Source organism: Ostrinia furnacalis, unplaced genomic scaffold (genome assembly GCF_004193835.3).
Source record: "Ostrinia furnacalis isolate ACB-3 unplaced genomic scaffold, ASM419383v2 OfSCF7586, whole genome shotgun sequence".
Classification (NCBI taxonomy): domain Eukaryota; kingdom Metazoa; phylum Arthropoda; class Insecta; order Lepidoptera; family Crambidae; genus Ostrinia; species Ostrinia furnacalis.
The window spans coordinates 92,994-117,607 of record NW_021137825.1 but is presented as its reverse complement, the minus strand read 5'-3'; the positions used below and the strand labels follow the sequence as shown (position 1 = coordinate 117,607).

General features: G+C 36.3%; 2 protein-coding genes across 4 annotated transcripts in view; both read right to left on the bottom strand.

Moving 5' to 3' along the window:
- Positions 1 to 16,452, bottom strand: part of Pat1 (Protein interacting with APP tail-1) — a 63,445-nt gene extending 46,993 nt beyond the window's left edge. Inside the window, exon 1 of one of the 3 annotated variants that reach the window (XM_028321955.1) lies at positions 15,930 to 16,452. In XM_028321955.1, the coding sequence (XP_028177756.1) occupies positions 15,930 to 16,121 (192 nt within the window). In that variant the 5' untranslated portion in view covers positions 16,122 to 16,452. The remainder of the gene's footprint in view (positions 1 to 15,929) is intronic. The other 2 variants (XM_028321954.1, XM_028321953.1) reach the window with 2 other exon arrangements.
- Positions 16,453 to 17,334: 882 nt separating this feature from the next.
- Positions 17,335 to 24,498, bottom strand: P32 (complement C1q binding protein P32). Its single transcript, XM_028321946.1, has 5 exons — positions 24,152 to 24,498; positions 23,294 to 23,444; positions 22,507 to 22,703; positions 21,095 to 21,183; positions 17,335 to 18,119 (listed from the first exon to the last, which is right to left on the bottom strand). Exons 1-5 carry the CDS (start codon positions 24,387 to 24,389, stop codon positions 17,967 to 17,969), a joined length of 828 nt encoding a protein of 275 aa, XP_028177747.1. The 5' UTR covers positions 24,390 to 24,498; the 3' UTR covers positions 17,335 to 17,966.
- Between the last annotated feature and the right edge of the window lie 116 nt (positions 24,499 to 24,614).

The window sequence follows — 24,614 nt, the reverse complement described above, 5'->3', positions numbered from 1 at the left end:
ACACTGACCTCTGGCGCACAGGAAACCCTCAATGTTACTGATAACATTGTTCAAGTATCGTAAGTAAGAAAAGAAATGTTCCTTTTTGAAAGTAGCAAGTACATACTGAATGCTGAATAGCTGTCACTCATTACCTGAAATAAAAAATAACAGTTATTAAAAATATGGTATGAAAATTCGGGGATAATTTGAGGTTTAGGCGCATAATGTCAACAGTGCAAAATGTCAAATCCATAAAAATGTTAATTTATGATATTTTTATCCCATTTTAATTTTGTTGATTAGTTTAACCGCTGAGTTAATAGGTAAATTAGGTTAGGTTTAAGATTTTTTATGTATGTATTTGACATTTTGCGCCTAAACCCAATTTGATTCTAAATAGTATACTGTAATTCTTTCCAATGTGTTTGAAGACATTTATTTATTTATTTATTGTTGAAGATTTACCAACAACATATCAATTTACATGCATCGTTACATTTATTAGAAAGCTAGAATCTAAAAGATATGCCTTTACAGCTAAATACAGCATTCAAAGAAAATAAGCTTGCCGATAGAAAAAAAAGAACAGATTTTAACCAATTAATCTAGGTAGTTACACATAGAAGACATGAAATCAATAACAATTTGTGGTCCACAATTCCAATTCACAGATAGTCGTTTGTCAACCAACTTTCATGTGACATGCAGTAAAATTGAATCAAAGCCACTTTTACCGGTCGAGATTGACTCGGTGCTAATGATACACACACTGACAGTGCGATTATTGCCAACAAACTGCTCCCAGCATACAATGTTGCGGTTATTGCTAACCAAACCACTCTCACAACTAGTCTGTAAAATGAAGCCTAAAATGTGGACACGGGAATTGCATCCAATCGAAACAGAATTTACCCATAAATTGATGAAGCAATGGCAGGCAGTCTTGTCAAGGAAGATGGTTGGACATTTTTTTGGGCAGACATACGAAAAAGCGAAACTATCGCAGAATTTCCTCGAGTGTTTTATTTGACTTATCTCTCCGCTCTTGAACTAAATATTCTTCCATATAATCCAGAACAAAAGAGCGAAATTAATATTCAGTAAAAGGATATCCCTTTTCGTTTAAATCAAATGGCAGAAGTACATCTTGCAAATCGTTGTATTGTGCACACACACATACCACAAGCAATAAAATCGGTCAGCCACGGTGCTGTCAGCCTCAAAATGTGAGCAAAATAATTTTTCATAATCCAGAACAAAAAACCGAAATGCATATTATGAGTAATTTGAGAAGGATACTCCCTTTCCTTTAAATGGCAAAGCAGAAGTACATCACTTGCACATCGTCGTTGTATGTGCACACATACCAGGTCACAAGCAATAAAATCGGTCAGCCACGGTGCTGGCAGCCTCAAAAAGTGAGCAAAACAAACGTGAACAAAAGGTCGGTTTACGTAAGCCAGTGAAAGTGAAACCGCTGCAGCGCTGCGGGCTGCGTCGTTGCAGTTGCATGGCGCGGTTTCTCTTGACGCCGGTCAATCAAATTGGTGACAATTATTGAGAAAATTGAGTTTCAATATGGGGAAAGATCCCTCCCTACACTTAAAGGGCCCCCGCTGAAAATCAGTTTCAAGACAAGCCCTGGCGGTCTTGATGTACGCTGAGCGTGTGCCTTTTTGTCATAGGGGTACAAGCAGTTAACTGATCACTTGTATATTTCTCTCTGTTTGTATCTATGTCTAGCCTGCTTGTATCTTGTATACCTTTCTTTCAAATAAAAAGTTTTTTTATTCTATTCTAAACGTAAAACCAAGCTCCAAAATATGAACAGCGCGTAACTTATTACACAAATAAATCATTTTCTCAGGGAATTTTACGTATACCAGAAAATTATAAATGTATGTAGTATTCGTATCTGGATGACATTATGTACTGGATTTCACTGTACGTAATATTTCGATTTACTTATATTTTTAGGTTGGCTAGATTTAGCTCAGTCTTTAACGAAGAATCTTTCAATTTGTCTTAAAGTAACTTCTCAATCAATTGACAGGGTTAAAAGATATGACCTTTAAATTGTGTCTGTTAGAAAATCTTCTCGAATACACTTGTAGATCGCCAAGAATGGTGCAAATTAATATAATTATTATTTGTTGTCTTGAGTATGTAAAGTTACTCATACTCATAAGTAAAGACTGGCACTTACTAAGTGCGTACGTAATACATGTTGCAAATAACAAATAAAAATATTTTTGTTTCTTCAGTAATTTATTACTCACGAATATCTCGGCCAGGCTGAAATAATCAATAACATTTATCGGCGTTATCTTCTATATATATAAAAGAAAGTCGTGTTAGTTACTCCACTTATAACTCAAGAACGGCTGAACCGATTTATCTGAAAATTGTCAGGGAGGTAGTTTAGAGCCAGGAGAAGGACATAGGATACTTTTTATCCCGTTCGAAATAAAAAAAAGTCTGCTTATTTATTGCCATTAAGGCGGAACAAAGTTCGCCGGGTCAGCTAGTTATTTATAAAACGCGAGTTAATATTCATTGTTTCTTAGTTCACTGCATTATTATACGAATAACAAAAAGTTTAAATAGGTACCATTTATATTGTTTATTGTTTTACTAGTTAGAATCATTATATTCTTTTCTTTCATTCTTGCGCCTGCGACTCAATTAGCAATATTTTTTATTGGTATCATAAATCAAACCTTCGTGGGCTCAAGAATCCCTCGTTAAAATTGCATATAACCTCTTTTTACTTATTTATTTCAAACCGAATAAGCACAGAAATGGCAAATTATGCATATCGTTCATTTTATTGTAGCTTATTTATGTTTCTCTCTCTGGTCTTAACAGCTCCATTAAATAATTTATAGCCAAACTAAATTATTTATTACCCAGTTTATAGCGAATACCTAACAAAATGGGCGAGTTTAATAAATTGGATTCATTCCGTATTGGAATAGCAATATTGGAATCAGAAATCATTTGAATTAATGTTAATTTAGCTGTAAATTCTAATTTGTTGCTATATCCGGTAAGTTATTATTATTACTGGGTTTTTAATAAATGTTCAACGATACAGACTATATTATTTACCGACCCGTACTACTAAAATAGCTACCAAAATAGTCAGTAGAACTTGAAAATTATGTTACATCACGGTGATAGCAGAAAGATTGTTTTGAAGAGGAGCAATTAAAATCTAATTATTTCATTGTAGGTCCTTTTCAGGGCCCAATATACTACCTTTGGGACAACATAACAGATTTGAAGACGTCGTTATAATCGCACATTGTAGCAAAATAATGGTTGGATGTTGTACACAGCTGATCATAACTGATTGGACACTGATAACCTTTTATACAACCTATATTTTCAATACATAGTAGCCAGAGCACGTTTCCTAAAAGAGGTTAGGGCGGCCTTTGGAACATAATACCACACCAGTACATAAAATGTTAAATGTACCCAGTACTCTGATACTGATACGGACCCAGATAAACTTTGATATGACCTATATTTTCAATAGTAGTAAATGCAGCTTCCTAAACCTGCACGAGGAAGCTAAAGACGCATTTGAGTAATTGATTGGGTGTGAAGACAGCAAAAACTTTGTTTATTTCGGCACGGCTGACAGCACATCAGCCAATACCTTTATACACTAACTAGCTGTGCCCGCGACTTCGTACGCGTGAAAACCCGTTTTCGCAACATTTTTCATTGTTGCTCTGCTCCTATTGATCGTAGCGTGATATCGTATAGCCTATAGCCTTACTTGATAAATGGGCTATCTAACACTGAAAGAATTTTTCAAATCGGACCAGTAGTTCCGGAGATTAGCGCGTTCAAGTTAACAAACAAACAAACTCTTCAGCTTTATAATATTAGTATAGATATAGCACTATTACGACTACATAAGCTGCCACAAAGTCAAGCTTGATGTCGCTTGTATCTGTACAAATACACTTGTCTCAGAAGAGCTCAATATAAAAACGTGCCCCCAATATTCTGACCTTGACTCTTCACTCCACTTTCACGAGGCGTCTATCAAACAAAACGACTTACCGTGAGCGTTGAGCTCTATCACGCGTTCACACAGCAGAGTCGAGCACAATGGTGTATTCGAAAGTGAAAATAGATTTGTGGAGCAGAACTGTCCCTTAACGCGGTCGGTTAGGGCCTGCTATCACTTGGCACACTTTTTTCTGTTTTCCAAACCTACCTGACAGTGTAAAGACTTTTTTCATGACGCTCAGGTACTCGAATCTGGTACTGGTGAATCTGTTACTCTGCATTTAAACTCTGGAGTCCCTCCTTGACAATGTAATGATTAATGAAATTACTGTTGTAATCGCTATAATACAAAAGCATAAAACCAGAGTAGTTATTTTTATAATACCAGAATAACCAAATAAAAGAATAAGAGAATTTAAGATAATAATGCCAGTTTTCACCATCAATCCCTAATTTTTAAGTGACCCCTAGTATGGTAACACATAACAGGAATTTTTATGGTGAAAACGGGCATAAGTCTAATTCTTTAAAAATCTCAAAAGTTAAGGTTATGAATGATCACGATTTGCGGTCGTGTTACTTTCACAAGCTTCATATAAATTAAGTTCTGTGCCGTCAATCGTCACATAGAGCCTAGAGTGAGCGCGGTGCCTAAGAGAAATTCACTATAAAAGCGAAAGGGGCTTACACGTCACGACACGGGCGATAGGGCGATAGCGGACCCGTTCGAAACTATAGCAGTACTATTAATGTTGAGGAAAATAGATCGAGAGAGATATAAAGTAAAAGTCCAGTAGGGATTAGATATGATAATAGCTCATAATAAAGCCAAGCATGGCCATCAAAATTGTGGAAAAATTGGAGGATGTTCCTAACCAGAAAAGTCATTAAAAATAATGCACATACTAAGTATGAATCTTCATTCATACAATGGTTCGTCATCGTGTGCCAGCCAGCTGAATCACCAGACTGACACTTGCATGTGTATTCAATAACTATGCAACAAAATATTTAGCTTTATTTAAGCCAGCGAAACATTAGCCGTTGATTTGTTGTAACCCATGTAACAAAACAGGAAAGGAAAGCCTTATCATTCATTTTAAAATGTATTCACCGTAGTTGGTTTTCTCTATAGTTTTGCCTAATCTTATCGCTGTTATCACTTACGCCAATGCACGTCAATAGACACAAAATGTCAAGACTACCTGATGCAATCAGGGGTAAATTTTCTTCGTAATTCTGTACATATCATAGTTGTGGCACAAACACAGATCCTTGCGTAACCCCGCGATTTAGAAAATTTATTAACGTTAACTAACACTCGACTTTCGAAGCTTTCTATTTGTGTCAGAAAGTGGCAATTAGAGATAGTTTAAGTACATACCTAAATACATTTTTACCGTAAGTCTCTCCAACTTGAGATATTTGGGACAATATTCGCAAACAAACCTGATAAATGACTCACGATGGTGAAATAAAAAACCCGGTCGAAAGTTTGTAAAACAACCGGTTCAGTGTTTGAGAGGGTGCTGGAAAATTACTGAATGAGTGAAGTTCTCGAATATTACAGTACAGAAACAAGCGTAACATTGGTCAAAAGCACATGCTGGTGCATGTAGAAATCAATGACAAGTAAACGAATCTAATAAAACTATATTTTTTTCGCTTCTTTTTGCTAAAAATCTGGAATACGGACAGTAAAAATAGAAGTTAACCATAACATTAATGTCGGTAGCGGTTTGTTCTGACGTTATTTTTATGATGACCGAAATGTCCAAAAATAATCTTGTAGTTTAAAAATAAATCAAGTTCTATTAAGTATAATTTTAGCAGAACAAATAAAGATAAACAAGGAAGCTGGCATTATCAGTCGACTTTTTTGGAACCAAACTAAGCACCGTACCGTACATAAACAGCTAAAGCTTAGTTTGTAAAACCTCAGATATATAAGGTTAAACTAACCTGTATTCGTTTTCCTCAAACCTTACTGTTTATGGGTGGTTGATATCTTAAAAATCTGTCCAATTGTCGACCTTATTCCGTCACAGCAAACCGTTATCGTTACAAAAGTTACAGACAGGAGGCGGTTCGCCTTCACCCAAAAATGCAAATCGCTTGCTAACGGCGCCAGCAGATTTCTAACTGTAACCGCGCCGCTCCCATAACATGACAGGAAAGTGAATTGCGATAAGTGCAATATTCAACTCAATCGGGGTCTCAGTCATTTTGTCTAGCCCACCTTACGCCCACATAGTCTGGTCAGGAGATTCTCTGTTAGTAGACGTTTAAAAGACATTCTTTGGTTTGACCAGTCCAGACAGATTGGAATACCCATCCGTGTCAGATGATGCATCCATCCATATTATTGTAAATCCATACTAGATTCATAGCTCATAGGCGATGGCGACACAGTCGAGAGATATTCATCTACTCTCAAGTTTAATCCCGTTTTTTTTATATTCTAAAGAGTTGAGTCTTATCGATGTGATTTAATTTTAGTTCATTCATCGCGGTATATCGTAAGGCTAAACGTAACATAGTGAATCAATTGGTTTGTTAACAAAAAGGCACAGTAGATCTATGAAAAAGCATGATCAAATGTCCGAGCAAATACTCAAAATAGACTCAAATTGAAGCTTGATGATTCATGTACAGTCACGGAATGAAAAGGTTCGTCAGTTTTCAAATTGAATCCTTCAACGAATCGCGAGCACATATTACCTTTTGAATCTATGTTACAGAATAATCTCAAGTTAGAGAAAATAATCTTTAACTGTTCGTCAGTAAAGTTCAAAATTATTCAGATCAAAGTTGTTTGACGATTTAACTTGTCAAGAAGATTATTATGATTGATAAACTAAAACCTTCTTGTTGGTTCAACCTGCCATTATCTATTAAATAAAAAAAACTACATTTTGTAACATTGCACTGATGGGATAGAAAATTAAACAAGCAAATCCTTATTCGTTAGCAAACGTCATATTTATTTAAATGTTAGCAGCAATGTTTCTTGCACGGTTATGTTGGCAGGTTTGTATCTTTGGTCGGCCGTTTGGTGTAGTGGTTCAACTGATTTAAGGAAGCAGTCGAATAGCATGGTAGTGATGCATTCACTGGTTGATCATAATAAGACTTTTGAGAGAGTTAGGAAATTGAAGAACGAGCAGAAGGAAAGGAATGAAAGGTGGATGAATGAGGAAGAAATGAAATGTGAAGAGTTGTATAGGAACACGGTAAAAAGACAGGAAGATAGGGCCAGCACACGAGTACGGGTTGTGTGCGACAGTTCATGTAAAGGAAAGGATGGTATAATGATAAATGATTTGATGATGAAAGATCCAGTATTTAAAGATGATCGTATGACAGGTTGTGACAAAGTAGAAGAAGCGGTAGAAATTTACAAGGGAATTAATGAAATACTAATGAAAGGAGGATTTGTATCAAGAAAATGTAGAAGTAGAAAAAAGATGAAGTTTTAAATGAAATAGCGATGGGACAGGGACGGACTTACCTGGGATCGGAAACAAGATGATTTTAGATAATCGGTGAATCTCTCGGAGCTNGGTCATCCAAATCACATGTGTTTGCGAAATTTCAGCTTAATCGTTGCCTGCAAGTGGGTCTTAATTCAGTTTGCAAGATTCCACCCATACAAATATGAGCCAGTCGTTGTAATATGACGTCACGCGCATAAAATGGCGGGCCGGCCGCCTCCCGCACTTTTAAAATTCAATATCTTGGAAACTAATTAACGTATCGAAATAATTCTTTCACGTGTATTTTTTATTTTTAACAGAGAATACAGAAAGCTAAAAAACAAAATTAGTGAACATTCTTCATTAGCAATATTTTTTTATTGGTATCATAAATCAAACCTTCGTGGGCTCAAGAATCCCTCGTTAAAATTGCATATAACCTCTTTTTACTTATTTATTTCAAACCGAATAAGCACAGAAATGGCAAAGTATGCACATCGTTCATTTTATTGTAGCTTATTTATGTTTCTCTCTCTGGTCTTAACAGCTCCATTAAATAATTTATAGCCAAACTAAATTATTTATTACCCAGTTTATAGCGAATACCTAACTAACAAAATGGGCGAGTTTAATAAATTGGATTCATTCCGTATTAGAATAGCAATATTGGAATTTTGGAATTAGAAATCATTTGAATTAATGTTAATTTAGCTGTAAATTCTAATTTGTTGCTATATCCGGTAAGTTATTATTATTACTGGGTTTTTAATAAATGTTCAAGGATACAGACTATATTATTTACCGTCCCGTACTACTAAAATAGCTACCAAAATAGTAAGTAGAACTTGAAAATTATATTACATGGTGATAGCAGAAAGATTGTTTTGAAGAGGAGCAATTAAAATCTAATTATTTCATTGTAGGTCCTTTTCAGGGCCCAATATACTACCTTTGGGACAACATAACAGATTTGAAGACGTCGTTATAATCGCACATTGTAGCAAAATAATGGTTGGATGTTGTACACAGCTGATCATAACTGATTGGACACTGATAACCTTTTATACAACCTATGTTTTCTATACATAGTAGCCAGAGCACGTTTCCTAAAAGAGGGTAGGGCGGCCTTTGGAACATAATACCACACCAGTACCACAGAATAATAAAATGTTAAATGTACCCAGTACTCTGATACTGATACGGACCCAGATAACCTTTGATATGACCTATATTTTCAATAGTAGTAAATGCAGCTTCCTAAACCTGCACGAGGAAGCTAAAGACGCATTTGAGTAATTGATTGGGTGTGAAGACGGTAAAAACTTTGTTTATTTCGGCACGGCTGACAGCACATCAGCCTATACCTTTATACACTAACTAGCTGTGCCCGCGACTTCGTACGCGTGAAAACCCGTTTTCGCAACATTTTTCATTGTTGCTCTGCTCCTATTGATCGTAGCCTATAGCCTTCCTTGATAAATGGGCTATCTAACACTGAAAGAATTTTTCAAATCGGACCAGTAGTTCCGGAGATTAGCGCGTTCAAGTTAACAAACAAACAAACTCTTCAGCTTAATAATATTAGTATAGATATAGCACTATTACGACTACATAAGCTGCCACAAAGTCAAGCTTGATGTCGCTTGTACCTGTACAAATTCACCTGTCTCAGAAGAGCTCAATATAAAAACGTGCCCCCAATATTCTGACCTTGACTCTTCACTCCACTTTCACGAGGCGTCTATCAAACAAAACGACTTGTACCGTGAGCGTTGAGCTCTATCACGCGTTCACACAGCAGAGTCGAGCACAATGGTGTATTCGAAAGTGAAAATAGATTTGTGGAGCAGAACTGTCCCTTAACGCGGTCGGTTAGGGCCTGCTATCACTTGGCACACTTTTTTCTGTTTTCCAAACCTACCTGACAGTGTAAAGATTTTTTTCATGACGCTCAGGTACCCGAATCTGGTACTGGGGTACTGGTGAATCTGTTACTCTGCATTTAAACTCTGGAGTCACTCCTTGACAATGTAATATGGAAATTACTGTTGTAATTGCTATAATACCAAAGCATAAAATCAGAGTAGCTATTGTTATAATTACCCAAACTGGACGATGTAAATACAACAATTTAAGAGTTCAATAAGTCTTATTTTTTTAAAATCTGACTGTTAAGGTTATGATCAAGATTTGCGGTCGTGTTACTTTCACAAGCTTCATATAAATTAAGTTAAGTTTAATCGTCACATAGAGCCTAGAGTGAGCGCGGTGCCTAAGAGAAATTCACTATAAAAGCGAAAGGGGCTTTTACACGTCACGACACGGGCGATAGGGCGACAGCGGACCCGTTCGAAACTATAGCAGTACTATTAATGTTGAGGAAAATAGATCGAGAGAGATATAAAGTAAAAGTCCAGTAGGGATTAGATATGATAATAGCTCATAATAAAGCCAAGCATGGCCATCAAAATTGCGGAAAAATTGGAGGATGTTCCTAACCAGAAAAGTCATTAAAATTAATGCACATACTAAGTATGAATGAATGTACAATGGTTCGTCATCGTGTGCCAGTCAGCTGAATCACCAGACTGACACTTGCATGTGTATTCAATAACTATGCAACAAAATATTTAGATTTATTTAAGCCAGCGAAATTTAATTAGCCGTTCCTTTGTTATAACCCATGTAACAAAACACAGGAAAGGAAAGCCTTATCATTCATTTTAAAATGTATTCACCGTAGTTGGTTTTCTCTATAGTTTTGCCTAATCTTATCGCTGTTATCACTTACGCCAATGCACGTCAATAGACACAAAATGTCAAGACTACCTGATGCAATCAGAGGTAAATTTTCTTCATAGTTCTGCAAATATTATAGTTGTGGCACAAACACAGATCCTTGCGTAACCCCGCGCTTTAGAAAATTTATTAACGTCAACTAACACTCGACTTTCGAAGCTTTCTATTTGTGTCAGAAAGTGGCAATTAGAGATAGTTTAAGTACATACCTAAATACATTTTTAGCGTAAGTCTCGCCAACTTGAGATATTTGGGACAATATTCGCAAACAAACCTGATAAATGACTCACGATGATAAGTGAAATAAAAAACCCGGTCGAAAGTTTGCAAAATAACCGGTTCAGTGTTTGAGAGGGTGCGACTGGAAAATTACAGAATGAGTGAAGTTCTCGAATATTATAGTACAGAAACAAGCGTAACATTGGTCAAAAGCACATGCTGGTGCATGTAGAAATCAATGACAAGTAAAGGAATCTAATAAAACTATATTTTTTTCGTTTATTTTTGCTAACAATCTGGAATACGGACAGTAAAAATAGAAGTTAACCATAACATTAATGTCGGTAGCGGTTTGTTCTGACGTTATTTTTATGATGACCGAAATGTCTAAAAATAAACTTGTAAGTTTAAAAACAAATCAAGTTCTATTAAGTACAATTTTAGCAGAACAAATAAAGATTAACAAGGAAGCTGGCATTATCAGTCGACTTTTTGGGAACATAACTAAGCACCGTACCGTACATACACCCACAGCTAAAGCCTAGTTTTTAAAACCTCAGTATATAAGGTTAAACTAACCTGTATTCGTTTTCCTCAAACCTTACTGTTTATGGGTGGTTCATATCTTAAAAATCTGTCCAATTGTCGACCTTATTCCGTCACAGCAAACCGTTATCGTTACAAAAGTTACAGACAGGAGGCGGTTCGCCTTCACCCAAAAATGCAAATCGCTTGCTAACGGCGCCAGCAGATTTCTAACTGTAACCGCGCCGCTCCCATAACATGACAGGAAAGTGAATTACGATAAGTGCAATATTCAACTCAATCGGGGTCTCAGTCATTTTGTCTAGCCCACCTTACGCCCACATAGTCTGGTCAGGAGATTCTCTGTTAGTAGACGTTTAAAAAAGACATTCTTTGGTTTGACCAGTCCAGACAGATTGGAATACCCATCCGTGTCAGATGATGCATCCATCCATATTATTGTAAATCCATACTAGATTCATAGCTCATAGGCGATGGCGACACAGTCGAGAGAATATATTCATCTACTCTCAAGTTTAATCCCGTTTTTTTTATATTCTAAAGAGTTGAGTCTTATCGATGTGATTTAGTTCATTCATCGCGGTATACCGTAAGGCTAAACGTAACATAGTGAATCAATTGGTTTGTTAACAAAAAGGCACAGTAGATCTATGAAAAAGCATGATCAAATGTCCGAGCAAATACTCCAAATAGACTCAAATTGAAGCTTGATGATTCATGTGCATCAGCATTGACTTTAAATAATTAATTAGTTTACCCAGAATTACTTGCATCGACATTATAATGTAGGATAGAATTTTCCACATTAAATGTTACGGACTCTGCAGCATTTTAAAAGGACAGCAAATCGACCGCATTCCAAATGTTTATTACATAGGTCATAACTTTACCGCAACAATTAGGTTACTTCGTCGAAAAATGTTACATGCAATATTGTAAACGACAACGTAAGTTCGATCAAAAATAAAATTTGCTTAATTATGTTACAAATTGGTCATTTGCAAATTGGCAAATGGGGATGGGATGGAATTATAGGTACATACTACTATTGATTTATTAGAATATTCTTAACTTTTCTAGAGAAATTTGATAACTAATGAATTATTGGAAAAATTATAGTGCTTACTGCACTTACATTTGCACTAATAAACATGGATTTAAGCTGTATCATGATAATTACTATAAATAATAAAAACCTTAACCAACTATCTCTGTATCTAAAGATTAAAGTTACAAGAAAGCAAATATTATTATCATGATAAGATGGTTTGTGGTGGATGATGATCTTTACTAATATTATAAAGCTGAAGAGTTTGTTTGTTTGTTTACTTGAATGCGCTAATGTCAGGAACTGCTGGTCCGATTTAAAACATTATTTCAGTGTTAGAAAGCTCATTTATCGAGGAAGGCTATAGGCTATATACCATCACGATACGAGTAATAGGAGCAGAGCAACAATGAAAAATTATGCAAAAACGGGTTTTCACGCGAACGAAGTCGCGGGCACAGCTAGTAATTACTATAAAAATCCTGAACCAACTATCTCTGTATCTAAAGATTAAAGTTACAAGAAAGCAAATAATATTATTATCATGATACGATGGTTTGTGGTGGATGATGATAATAATATGGTAATGAATATGGGCGTGATTGGGACGTGGTTGTGACTTGTGATGATGCGTGGTGATAAAAATGAAACACTAGTTTTGTTCGCACCTATGTTTGCATTGTAACATCGAGGCTTTCAGTATGCTAAACTATGGTTAAATAAAGAAAAAAGTATTTTAACAAAAGACGTTTTAAATAAAACAGAGGACAAGAAATTAATATAAGAAAAGTATTCGGCCAGGATTATAAAAGAAAAGTTCCGTGGGAAGGCGACGCAACTTATGGAGTTACTATTAAAACAGTGGATGCAATTAATTCTAAAGCAAACAAAGTTTATAAAAGTATCAGGAATTTTTGTGGTCTTTTAAAAGATCAATTGATTCGGCCAGACAGAATCCGGTAATAAAAATTATAGCCGTGTACTGTGAAGTCAGAGCGGGTCACTTTTGCCTTGATAAATTGATTTTAGATTGCTCTCGCCCGTGACTATCAAAACTTGATTAGTGGGGTCAGGTTATCGATTCTGTGAAGTCGGGACCAACGGTCTACCTCTGCACAGAGATTTTGAATTCCATATAATCGGCTCGTTTGTATCTAACGCCTACAAGAAAGACGTGTTCGATGTTTCGTTACCGACTTGCCTTAAATGAATCGTCTATGTTTTATATTAAAAGCAGGGATGGGAAAAGGTTGATATTAAAAAGGTTGTTGCTAATCTTCCGTCAGTTAACAAAGATTGATTACCAATCAGTCACACCTTGGACCAAAACATGAAAGAGCGTCTGCTCATTCATAATAAGGATTGCGTAACAATAACAAGAATTCGCGAGAACCGGTGCTTGCAGAATCGCGAATAACTTTCACATAATGTAGGAAGTGCGTTGTTTGTAGAAATCTGTATGCGACGTGGGGTGCCGACTTTCGATGTGGGAACCCTCGAGAATGATAAACGATTGCCTTTCGCCAGAGTCCAGACGAAGCCATATCAATGCTTAAACTTGGTGAACGTATAATAGCGTTCAATACACCACGAGTTCGGACGTTATTGGATTTTAGATTGGTAGACAAAATAAAGGGTATTCAATATTCATATATCACAAGCTGTTTGTTATTATCGATTATATTCTGCTAGGCATTAAATGTTGCAAGTAGGTTATGAGTGTTTTTTATTTGCGGTACAAGTCGGTATTCGGTAGCGATAGTTGTCCAATCCGTGGTATTTATACCATCACGATCATGATGTACTTTTTGTCCTTTTACTAGGATTAGGCTAAAGACCTTGGTGGATTAATGGTCTTGAACATTTGAGTCTTGGCTATTTTTACTTATTTTTTGCAAGCTTTATTTTAAAACAGGCTTTGTTTGGTTTGGCTGCACACTTGTGGTCTTTATTGACGTCTTATGTATTTTTTGCCGACGTGAACTCCGTATTTTTCATGAATTGGATTCGGTGGAGGATGGATAAGATCACGATTACTGATGATTACATAGAGAACCTCCGTATATCCAATGGTTGTCTAAGTTGGATACCGTATTGAACTTTTAGGATCACAGACAATTTATTGAGTTCAAGTAACCAATTCTTTTTTCATCGTTTAAAACTCTTATTTCAAGAACATAAGGTTCTAGTTATGATTTCAACATTATGCAATTAATGGTTAAAGCACGTTAAAGGTTCAATCATTCTGTAATCTTGGACTACCCTATATTATGACTTTCTTTAGACGCCTTGACGGTATTTGGTCAGCCTAAACATCTCAGAATAGGGTCCATTGTCGGCCAATCGCAGGCTCCGACACACCGTGCAGTCACAATGAAACCTGACACCGCCGCAATTGCAGCAATCTCCTGCATTGTGCCTCAAATGTCAATAAAACTGCACTCAATTGGACAGCCCAGAATATTCCAAGAATTGATAAGGATGTTCATTTAGAGACAGATCATGGACCACTGGATGGAGAAGGATGTTTTGTAGTAGGCTGGGGAAATCTTGGAGATCCTGGAAAAAATTTGTAGGTAGGTACTAGGCTGGGGAAATCTTGCAAGATCCTGGAAAAGGTTACCCTTACAGTATGGTGACCCATACTCTTAGATGGAAGGACACCTTCATAAGATAGATATTAAGCTAATCTGTCTTAAAACAGACAGATTAGCTTAATATCTATCTTATGATTTCACAAACTAAATATACTTAACTAATTTCATCATTAAAACTAATGGACTTCTAATTACACTGTCATTATCTATAAATTACAATAAAAATTGCAAATTAGTGTACCTGTTCTACTTAAATTAAAAAGATGTTAAAAAAATATTTTTTTGTGTATATCGCAGTGGAAAATAACTCTTGAAACTTGTTGGTCTTCATACGCATAGGAAATTGAAATATTTATAAAGATTAATTGATTGTTGTCAACGGCTTCCTCAATCAATTCCAGCCTTCTTCAATCTTGATAATATCTTACCGTGTTGATATTATCAGGATATGGCAAAAGATTCTACATACTGTAATGGATGTGAAGGAGCCATTCCTTTCAAATTATTATGTTAAAATAGTTCCAGTCAAAAGAACTCTAGGACAAAAATTTTTTTGGTAATAATTAAATATTTTAATAATTAAATGAAGAGCAAGTACCTATTACTAAGCAATCATATGAGTTACATAACAGCAGGTAATTAAATAAACAATAATTATATCAAAACAACTGAATTGAGAACCTCCTGCTCTTGTTGAAAGTTANTTAATGTGGTTTAATGAAGAACAAAGTTGAATAATAGATCTTGCATAACTTTTTTTATATCTTCAATGATGCATCATAATATACAATATATCAGTATTTTAGACATCTGTGTTTGCCAATAGACAGAGATAAGTAACACTTCTATGTATACAACTGAAGTAGCTACTAAGCTTTCATTGATTTAATGGTGTAATTTTTAGTTCCATTAGCCATGTAATCATCTTTTGCAAACCTAAACACCTAGGTATTTCAGGTTTTTTGTTTACTAAACTGTTTCGTAACAAAGAACCCGTGTCATGACGAATGGATGTCTGCGCTAAGAGTGAAAGTGCCACTGGCTGCTGCCAGGCACCCACGCCATAGAGGTTCATGGTCACGTGAATTCGGCCCAACGACGCATCTCTGCAACCCTGAGATTTTACCCCGTCTGATAACAACTGGCAAGCCAAACCTGAATTATCCGATGAAATAACGGTACCTACTATCCGACCGCCTGTTTTTATCTACAATATTGCGTTTGAAAACTTACCTTAAAGTAAACATCCATAAGTATGGTATCTGGCAGCGAACGTAACTCATCTCGATAACACTTATTACTTTTATTATAACATTTTACCACGTTATGAATACACAACTCGTACAAACTATCAGGAATTTTCTTAGCGCGCAACGCCGACGACGCGTCAGCCATTTTTGCGAGATAAAGAAAAACTCGCTTCATTTTGCTGGCTCGTCTTGTCACAGGTTTCCGGAATTATTCGCACGAACTTCACACTATTTACTTCAACTTTCTATTGGTCAATTTCGCGTGTAAAATTCGCAAACTGTCGGCTGATTGGCCGTGTCAACCTTGAAGTCGACTGAATTCGGCTGTACTCGGACTCGGCTGGAAAAATATCCTCTATCCTTTTCTAACATTAGGTTAATGTGGTAAGAATAAAAACAACACAACAAAAATATGCGTTGTGTGATAGAGACAAAAATATGTATTCATGTTTCTACTTGTAATAAAAAAAAACAGCTGGTTGAGAGAAACGTCATCTGACTGATGTCGGGTCAGATCGCGGGAAGCTTTGAGAAGTAAATGAAACGCGCTCGTGGTTTTATACAAGAGCGATATGAGTATTATCTTCAGTATATTTGTATGCTGTATCATATTGATAACGTCCACGTTTGTATCACACACCCACCATGGGTGTGCGTTAAGGATAAATAAATACTTTATCGATAATATTCACTTCCACACACATGACACCATGACACACCCTTGGTGAAATCCCTAATTATTATTTTTCTCAACCCACAGATATATCTGTGCACATGACAAACGCATCTTTTTTATGATCACGATGCAATGGTGCATTTATGGCGATTTATTTATTACAATGTGACCAACATACAATGTTTATTTACATACATTTTGGGGGCTAATTACAAAAAGTTAAACACGCGTTAACACTTTACATTTTCATTTAGTGAAAATTACGTTATTTAAACACGTGTTCAACGTCTGTAGTCAATTTCTAGTTTTTTAATAATTAAAAATCTTGTTCTTGGTTCTAGCATTGATTACAACAAACTAATACTTTTAAGCCACAGGACGTCCACTGCTGCCTCCCCCAATGTAAGTCAATCCTTGGACTGGAATGATGATGATGAATACTTATGATGTAGTTTTACACCAGCGTGTGTGATAAGCGGACAAATCGTGGTGGGTCACGCACATGATCCGTGAACATAGCTAGCATAGTATTTCAACTGATTAAAAGTGAGCAGGGGGGGGTATTCAGGATTACATTTTCACGCTGAAGCGGGCTGGCCTTATCATATCATAGCACCCTTTTATTTAACGAGCTTGATCACGGTGTAAAAGTAAATAAATACAATTTATATTTTATTTCAACATTTTTATTCAGACATTTTTTAAACTAAACATATTATTTAACACTAAAATTGTTGAACAAATAACACATACGTGTCCACTAACTAAACTAACACCTTTAAAGCTGTCCTACAGGAAATAAATGCCTTTCCTTCCAACGTCTGTCGCCAGAGTAACACAATATTGTGGTCAAGTTTTTTCAGATAATGACTTTTTAGGCAATGATAATATTTCGATAAGCGAAAATGTTATAATAACTGTCAAATTACATAGGTACAAATAAATAAGTAACTCAATGAAAATAATTGGAAAATTATTTAACAGAATAATCGTAATAATTTGTGTGCAATTTTAACAAACCTTGAAAATAAAAATCAAGATGTAACATAGTACTGAGCCTGCAGTATAATGAAATTTGAATAGAGCACAATTTAGCAGTTGGGTCTGTAATGTTTACCAATCTGTCTACGCGTCCTGTCTATCACTATTCAAGAGCCAACAGCTAGAGTACTAATGGATTATTATGACCTCTTATTGGCAGCGATAAGCAGCATGCTTTTTTTAAACTATAGAACCATAGACAACGTCACTGTGATCTATCGCTTATCGCTGAGCCGTAAACTAAAACATTTACTGCTTAAAAAGAGGTCATAATGCCACCAGCTATCTATATGGACTGATGGTTTATTGTTTCCCGATGGTGAATTTGGAGATGGTCTCGAGGAGGTTGATGTAGGCGGCGTGTTCGTAGGCGGTGCTGAAGTCGGAGAGCTTCTGCACGAACTCGTTGCTGACGCCTTTCTCCTCGAGCAGGTTCATCAGAAGGTCGTATAGATACTGGGAATAGAGAAGAATGCTTTAAGTTTAGTATATTAAACCTTGAAATTAAATGATAAGTCATAAAACATGATTAATTTATTAAAATAAACTTTTTTTTATCAATACGTTTAGTTAAAAATCGTCTCAATAAAGAAAAAAGAATAGGTTGATAAAAATAGTCTAATCATTTTGATTTTCATCTAGAAAGAAAGTAAAATACTAATTTATTTACTAAAAAGTTGGCTAACCTTCAGCCGTTAATTTTAGATCATACATCTCTTGAACACAATATTTGAAAAGAAGAAAAATATTTATTTGACTTTCATTAGAGGAAGGTAAATGTCTTCTAAAGACCGACACTGAAAAATATTATGATTTTACGAAGGAAAAAAATTCATTTGAATAGCAAATGAAACCTAAGCAAATTATTATATTTGTTGGCAGTGTTTGGCTTTTGTCTGAGCATTGTAACCGAGCCACAAATGTCTACATTTTAACAAAAAAGAACATTAACAATGTCTATAAATATTTAATTAGAAAAAACAAAACAAAAACAAATACGTAACTATAGTTTTCAAATAAAATTATTAAGTTGTGTATAAAGTTTAATGTTACAAAAAAAGTTAGTATTTTCATGTTGCACATCATCGAATATTTCCCACACAGTATCGGAAATCGACTTCAACTCAATGCGGTGATATCCCCCGATTTAGGCACTCGACGCTACATGTTGAATAGCACCAAGTGTGGCAAAGAAATGGGGTTACACAAACTTGACCGAGGCCGGGATTCGAACCCACGTCACTTGCGTAGACGCAGCGATTCTGACCACGGAACCAAACGCGATAACATGTTAGGTAACGGAATTAGTAGCACCATGGTAAGTTTACATCCGAACGTGACGTCATTCAGCTACATAAGTTTGCGACAAAAAATATGACAAGAAAAAAAGGTTTAAGAACTCGGGTAAAGAAAAAAATATGTCAAGAGATAGGCAATAAGTTGTTAGCCAAGGCGCAGATCACCGACTTTTAGTTGGGTCGGATGTGATGTATGAAATCACTATGGAGATGTATTATGAAAGTGCGCACATTACACTGATTTGGTATCGGCCGATTCTACATACAAATTTGAATTGGGCCTAACTATCGGCCAACTAAAAATCATGGTCTGCGCCTAGGCTTACGTTGTACATTTTTTGCCCACTAAGGGTGTCACGAACGCTGACTTTACCAACAAAAAATATTATTATTTGCATTAAAAATACTGACCCCATCGAGAACATCTCCTGCGACTGCGTAGACTTTGTCGTTCCACTCGCCCTTGTAGATGGTCACCTCATCGATCCCGAAGATGTCGTCTAAAATTAACAATTTATCAATTAAAATTACAAGTTAAAAACATCTTCATCATCATCATCATCATCACCATCATGTCAGCCATAGGACGTCCACTGCTGAACATAGGCCTCCCCTAATGCTTTCCACGTTGATCGATTGGTAGCGGCCTGCATCCAGCGCTTCCCTGCTACCTTTACGATGTCGTTACTAAAAACATCTTAATAGAGGACAATTATCTATTATAAGGCAATCATTTGTATCATACTGCTGTGCAGAAACATAGCACAGGCTATGAATGGATTAGGGTGAACTTATCAAAAGCGCCCGACTGTAGTAGAGCCGACAGGGAGCGTTTGAAGATCTCATTTTTCGGCGACATGAAGGCCATTTACTCAATTCAATTAATTTCCTCTAACAATTTTTTTGAGATATCTGCTCTAGAAAGACTGTAATTTAAAAAAAAAGGAAGAACTACAAAACAAAGGTAATATTTTGAGACAAATAGTAATGTAAGTCACATTCCTCATATTAATCACCATTTACTTATTGTCAATCTAAAAATTATTGAGGCCTATGTTCGGCACAGGACTTTTCCCACCTCTCTTTCCCACCCCTGCAACTCCTGTGTAGCCAGATCTACAGCTTGACCGCCAATAAAAACCCAACCAATGAAGGTCAAGTTTGTCCCGGCGGAAAGTTTAAACTGTCATTGGACCCGCAACAAAATTAATCAGAAGAACATAGGAGGAGTTTGAAGTTAAGGTTCGACTTCCCTCCAATTCATAAAACCAATTGCGAACATTTAAAATAAAGTTTGTTTACAATTTGACAGCAATAGACTGACATGCAAGGTGACATGTCAATGAAGTTTTCAGTTACTGTTGCCATTAAAAGAAATTAGTACCATTAGTTTTCCGCAACATGGCGAGGGTTTTTATGTTCCTGGTCAGGCTATAACAAAAAATAACAATAACAAAGTTCATTTATATAATTAGAAAAAACAAATATGTATCAACTTTAATTCTTATTTCAAAACAAAAACAAATATGTAACTAGTTTTCAAATAAAATTATTAAGTTCTGTATAAAGTTTAATGTTACAAAAAAAGTTAGTATTTTCATGTTGCACATCATCGAATATTTCCCACACAGTATCGGAAATCGACTTCAATTCAATGCGGTGATATCCCCCGATTTAGGCACTCGACGCTACATGTTGAATAGCACCAAGTGTGGCAAAGAAATGGGGTTACACAAACTTGACCGAGGCCGGGATTCGAACCCGCGTCACTTGCGTAGGCGCAAAGATTCTGACCACGGAACCAAACGCGATAACGTGTAAAGCGACGGAATTAGTACCACCATGGTAAGTTTACTAAAAGTGACGTCATCCGGCAACATAAGCTTGCGACAAAAAATATGACGAAGAAAAAAGGTCGACCAAGATTTAAGGACTCAGGTAAAGAAAAAAATATATGTCAAGAAATATTTACAAGATAGTACAGTCAGCGTCAAATATTTTGTGACACTCAGTAACCAATAAGTTTAATAGTTTAAGCACGTCTTTGGTATGTTGTAAATTTGCCCACTTTTTGTGTCACAAACGCTGACTTTACCAACAAAAAATATTATTATTTGCATTAAAAATACTGACCCCATCGAGAACATCTCCCGCGACTGCGTAGACTTTGTCGTTCCACTCGCCCTTGTAGATGGTCACCTCATCGATCCCGAAGATGTCGTCTAAAATTAACAATTTATCAATTAAAATTACACGTTAAAACATCTTAATAGAGGACAATTATGTTTTGTTAGGTAGATCATATTTTGTATCATACTGCTGTGAAGAAACATAGCACAGGATAAGAATGTTAAATATTTATAATAGTCAGCCAGTCAATGTGTCATCAATGCTCAAAAAAGATAGGATTTGGATTAGGGTGAACTTAGCCATAGAGCCGACAGGGAGCGTTTGAAGGTCTCATTTTTCGGTTTTTTTATTATATCTCGGAAACTTCAATTAATTTACTATAACCTTTTTTCGAGATATCTGCTTTAGAAAGACTGTAATTTAAAAAAAAAAGGAAGAACAAACAACTACAAAACAAAGGTAATATTTTGAGACAAATAGTAATGTAAGTCACATTCCTCATATTAATCACCATTTACTTATTGTCAATCTAAAAATTATAGAGGCCTATGTTCGGCACAGGACTTTTCCCACCTCTCTTTCCCACCCCTGCAACTCCTGTGTAGCCAGATCTACAGCTTGACCGCCAATAAAAACCCAACCAGTGAAGGTCAAGTTTGTCCCGGCGGAAAGTTTAAACTGTCATTGGACCCGCAACAAAATTAATCAGAACATAGGAGGAGTTCGAAGTTAAGGTTCGACTTCCCTTCGTTGCAAAGTGGATGACAGGTGACAAACAATGGTTTAGTAACNGAAGTTAAGGTTCGACTTCCCTCCGTTGCAAAGTGGATGACAGGTGACAAACAAGGGTTTAGTAACCTTTATGAAAAGATATGCACCACGGACAACAAACATTAATTAAGGCCTATCTTATGAGCTACTAGCTTTCCGCCGCTTTAAAATTTTGTCTGTCACAGAAAAACTTTATCGCGCGCGTCTCTGTTTCAAAAACCGGGATAAAACTATCTATGTCCTTTCCCGGGACTCAAACTATCTTTAAGCCTAATTTCATCAAAATCAGTTCAGTGGTTTAGGCGTGAAAGCGAGACAGACAGACAGAGTTACTTTCTTAACTTACATTTATAATATCTACTATATAAAAACAAGTCGGGTTTTCCTCCCTGACGCTATAACTCCAGAACGCACGAACCGATTTCCTCAGTTTTGCATTCGTTGGAAAGGTCTCGGGCTCCGTGAGGTTTATAGCAAAGAAAATTCGGGAAAAGGGGGTAAAACGGGATCCACGCGTACGAAGTCGCGGGCGGCCGCTAGTTATAGTATAGATTAGCTACCTGCCACAAAATTGCTTAAAAAAGCACGGAAATTTTACATAGTTTCAGTTCCTGTGGCTGAAATGAAGTTGCTGCTTCACTTACTGTACTCATCGCCAGCAGTCGGCGGGGGCTCTTGCAGGAAGGAGCACGTGAAGCCGAGCGTTGTGTCCCCGCGGACCAGGTCCACCTCGAACTGCGGCTTGGAGCGCATCTCGGCGAACTCCTGCTTCTCCGGCTGGGCGTCTCCCTCGAAGTCGTCGGAGTCCACCGTGTGGTTCACGTTGAATGTTATTCGTACTCTGAAATGTGTGAAATCAATTTATTCGATTTATATCCTTGAATATTATTTTGGCCTGCTTAAAGAAAAATATTAGGTAGAAGCAGCCAGCACAGCCCAGCAGCTTTTATCAGATTTGATTTGATTAGATTTCAGCTTTCATCAATCTTTATTTATACTGAGGAAACAACAATTTGACTCCTAATCAAAAGACAAAATATGGTTGTGGTGTCTAATGTTTAATCACTAGTTAAAATAAAGTATCAGAGTATAAACAGGGTGGTCTACAAGATATCCTTTTTATTTTTAACACATGCTATTATTAGATTTGAGAGTCACAAGTTGAATGAAAATAGAATTCACTGCTTCAGCCAGTGAGACAACTAAGGTTCAATAAAATTGGTTTTGATTTTTTGAAAAAAATTATTTTGATTGGCTGCTGTAAATGTTCTATGTTAAATGCAAGATTCCTCTGTGCATGAGGATTCTGGGTTAAGATTGTTTCCAATTTTGGCCTGATCATCATTTTTCATGTGAGATGCAGGCCAAGAGCTTCCTGCCTGAAAATGGTTAAAAAAAATTACTGATGAGAAAAATATTCCTTAAACTTACAATTCATCTTGCAGTTTCTTGGTGAGGACTACTTCTGCTCCGTCTCCCTTCACTGCAAAGCCCTCCACCTCGGCGGGCAGGGCCTTTGTCTTCTGTGCCTTTCGCTCTGCCACAATCTCCTCGGTGAGGAACTCCACTAATTCCCTCTCACCTGAATAGAGGATGAGTGGTGTAAAAACTTTACTTTGTATTGAAATGCACTTAATTTTTTCACATTGAATTTTGTAACTAATCTAGCTCTGCTAAGCTTGTGTTGTGATTTTATCTATGGTGACTAGAAGACAGAATAACTGGGAACTTAATATTCATTATGTGCAGTATAAGTTACAACCCATACCTCAGTACTCTTCTTACTCTATATAAAATGCTAAATTCTATTTACTACTACAGTAAACTTATTTGTCTCATATTTTAATGCAGAAATTAAACACATTGTTTAGTCTCTGGATGTGAATATGATGTTAATGTACCCTGTATTTGGCGCTGGACCTCTTCTGGAGATGAAGAGTCCAGTGTGGCAGAATTATACAGGGAAATATTGAAAGCCGATTGAATAAATTAAACCAGAACTAATTAATTACAACAATATACAATACAAGACTAAAATTTTTGATACTTTTTCATTTATGGTTCATATAAATGGATATGGGAAGGAGGTATAGGAGAGAAGGATAGGGACTCACCAATAGCTTTGGTTTTGGTAGGTTCATTGTCTTTATCGGCTAGAAAATAAATATTTATTATTAGTTTTACAAAGTACACATAAGAATTGATGTTATACTGGAGATCAACATGTATTATCCATAAAAGCCTTGCATGGTGCAATCACATAACCTATAAAAGTACAGGTTAGGTTACCTTTTGTGTGGAGCGCCTTCAAGCCGCAGCCGCAGCTGCATGTGTTGGAATGGTTGTGGAGCAAGCTGGAGGCAGCTGGCGGCCCATCTAGCCTCTTTGAACAGCTCATGTGCCATATTCCTCGCGTGAAATCACGTTTCACTGGGGTCTGAGAACGCGATACTAAAGCCCCGGTCAGACCGGTATGCTTGACGCAACTTTGTATAACTCTGTGCGCGGTTTTTACTAAACCGTTCATTTTTGATAATTAGCAGCAAAACAATGCGCTTTTACAGAAAATTATTCGAAAATTTGACAAAGAAATAGAACGCTACAGGCTCACAGACAGGAATTATCTGTGTTGCCAGAAATAAAAAAACATACTGTCAATGAACGAATGACAAATTACTTGTACTGAGCTATAGCTCAGTATAATTTAGTTCCAAAATCACTAGTATCATACTAGATCATATCACTTTATGCG

Bases quoted from the DNA above. Each gene is read 5' to 3' on its own strand.
- P32 (XM_028321946.1), bottom strand. From the start codon at position 24,389: ATGAACGGTTTAGTAAAAACCGCGCACAGAGTTATACAAAGTTGCGTC. The intron at 22,704-23,293 runs GTAAGTTTAAGG...CACACATTTCAG, and splicing joins AAGAAACTGCAAGATGAATT to AGTACGAATAACATTCAACG. The intron at 21,184-22,506 runs GTAAGTGAAGCA...TGTTAATTTTAG, and splicing joins GACTGCTGGCGATGAGTACA to ACGACATCTTCGGGATCGAT.